This window comes from Rhagoletis zephyria, unplaced genomic scaffold (assembly GCF_001687245.7).
Source record: "Rhagoletis zephyria isolate East Lansing unplaced genomic scaffold, Rhagoletis_zephyria_1.1 Rzeph_scaffold_00493, whole genome shotgun sequence".
Taxonomy (NCBI): domain Eukaryota; kingdom Metazoa; phylum Arthropoda; class Insecta; order Diptera; family Tephritidae; genus Rhagoletis; species Rhagoletis zephyria.
This window is the reverse complement of record NW_016157577.1, coordinates 246,530-247,465: the sequence shown is the minus strand read 5'-3', so window position 1 is coordinate 247,465 and position 936 is coordinate 246,530. Positions and strand designations below refer to the sequence as shown.

Here is a 936-nt window from a genome sequence, read left to right as displayed (position 1 = left end):
GTACAGTTGTAGTCGGCCGTAAGCGAGGAGCGCTGTTTCGCTCCACTTGCCTCATGCGTTGGAATTTATTACAGTTGTTTTGCTCGAGTCTGTCCAGCCTGTATTCAAGGTCAGCAATGGTGGCAACCTCCACGTTGCTGTTGTTAGACGCGTTTACCGCATTCACTACGTTGGTAGTAGTTACCTCCATTATGCTGTCGGCTCTTTTCGCCAACACTTCTACATCCTCATCCAATGTCGTTAAGATTTGTTGCACCTGCAGAGGCAAACGCCGCAACCGAATTGACTTCAGTATACTCTTATCCAATCGATTATGTGCCAAATCTTTCATCTCCCGTAGTAACGTAGTCGGTTTCTTGTCATTTAATTCGCATGACTCAAAAAGTCGCTTAAGTCTTTTCTCTGTCGACTCACCAAACTCAGCTAGTAGTCTCTCCTTTAACGCTTCGTACTTGCCTGTAGTTGGGGGAGATGCAATAATATCGCTGGCGTGCATTAAGATCGCCGAATCGATTTCGGCGACGACAGTGTAATACTTAGTATCGTCTGTCGTGATACCAGCGCGCGCAAATTGCGCTTCGACCTGAGCAAACCACAGACGTGGATCAGGTTTCCAAAACGGCGGCGGTTTTACAGCAAGGCGCCCCAAATGCAGCATGTTTTCAGCATCCATAAATCTGTCTTCTCCTTCGCTGACCATATTCGTCGTCGGGGTCACCAGTTATAGAGGTCGTTCTCTATATTCTTAAATTTATTTAATATAATGAAAATGTCGAATTACAAATCAAAGATGTTGCACGAATGAATTAGGAAAAAATATATACCAGGAAATGTATGCAACAAGCAAATGTATGTTTAATAAATTATTTCTTCAAAGTTTATGGAGTTGCCATCTTAGCGAGACGAATAATGTAGTAGTCCTTAACCCTACAGATG

The 936-nt window shown here is 43.5% G+C and overlaps 1 protein-coding gene across 1 annotated transcript; it reads right to left on the bottom strand.

Moving 5' to 3' along the window:
- Positions 1-50: 50 nt before the first annotated feature.
- On the bottom strand, positions 51-700 carry LOC108359952 (uncharacterized; the record flags this gene model as incomplete). Its single annotated transcript, XM_017612040.1, has 1 exon — positions 51-700. A coding segment is annotated over exon 1 (650 nt), but the record flags the coding sequence as incomplete, so codon positions are not given.
- Between the last annotated feature and the right edge of the window lie 236 nt (positions 701-936).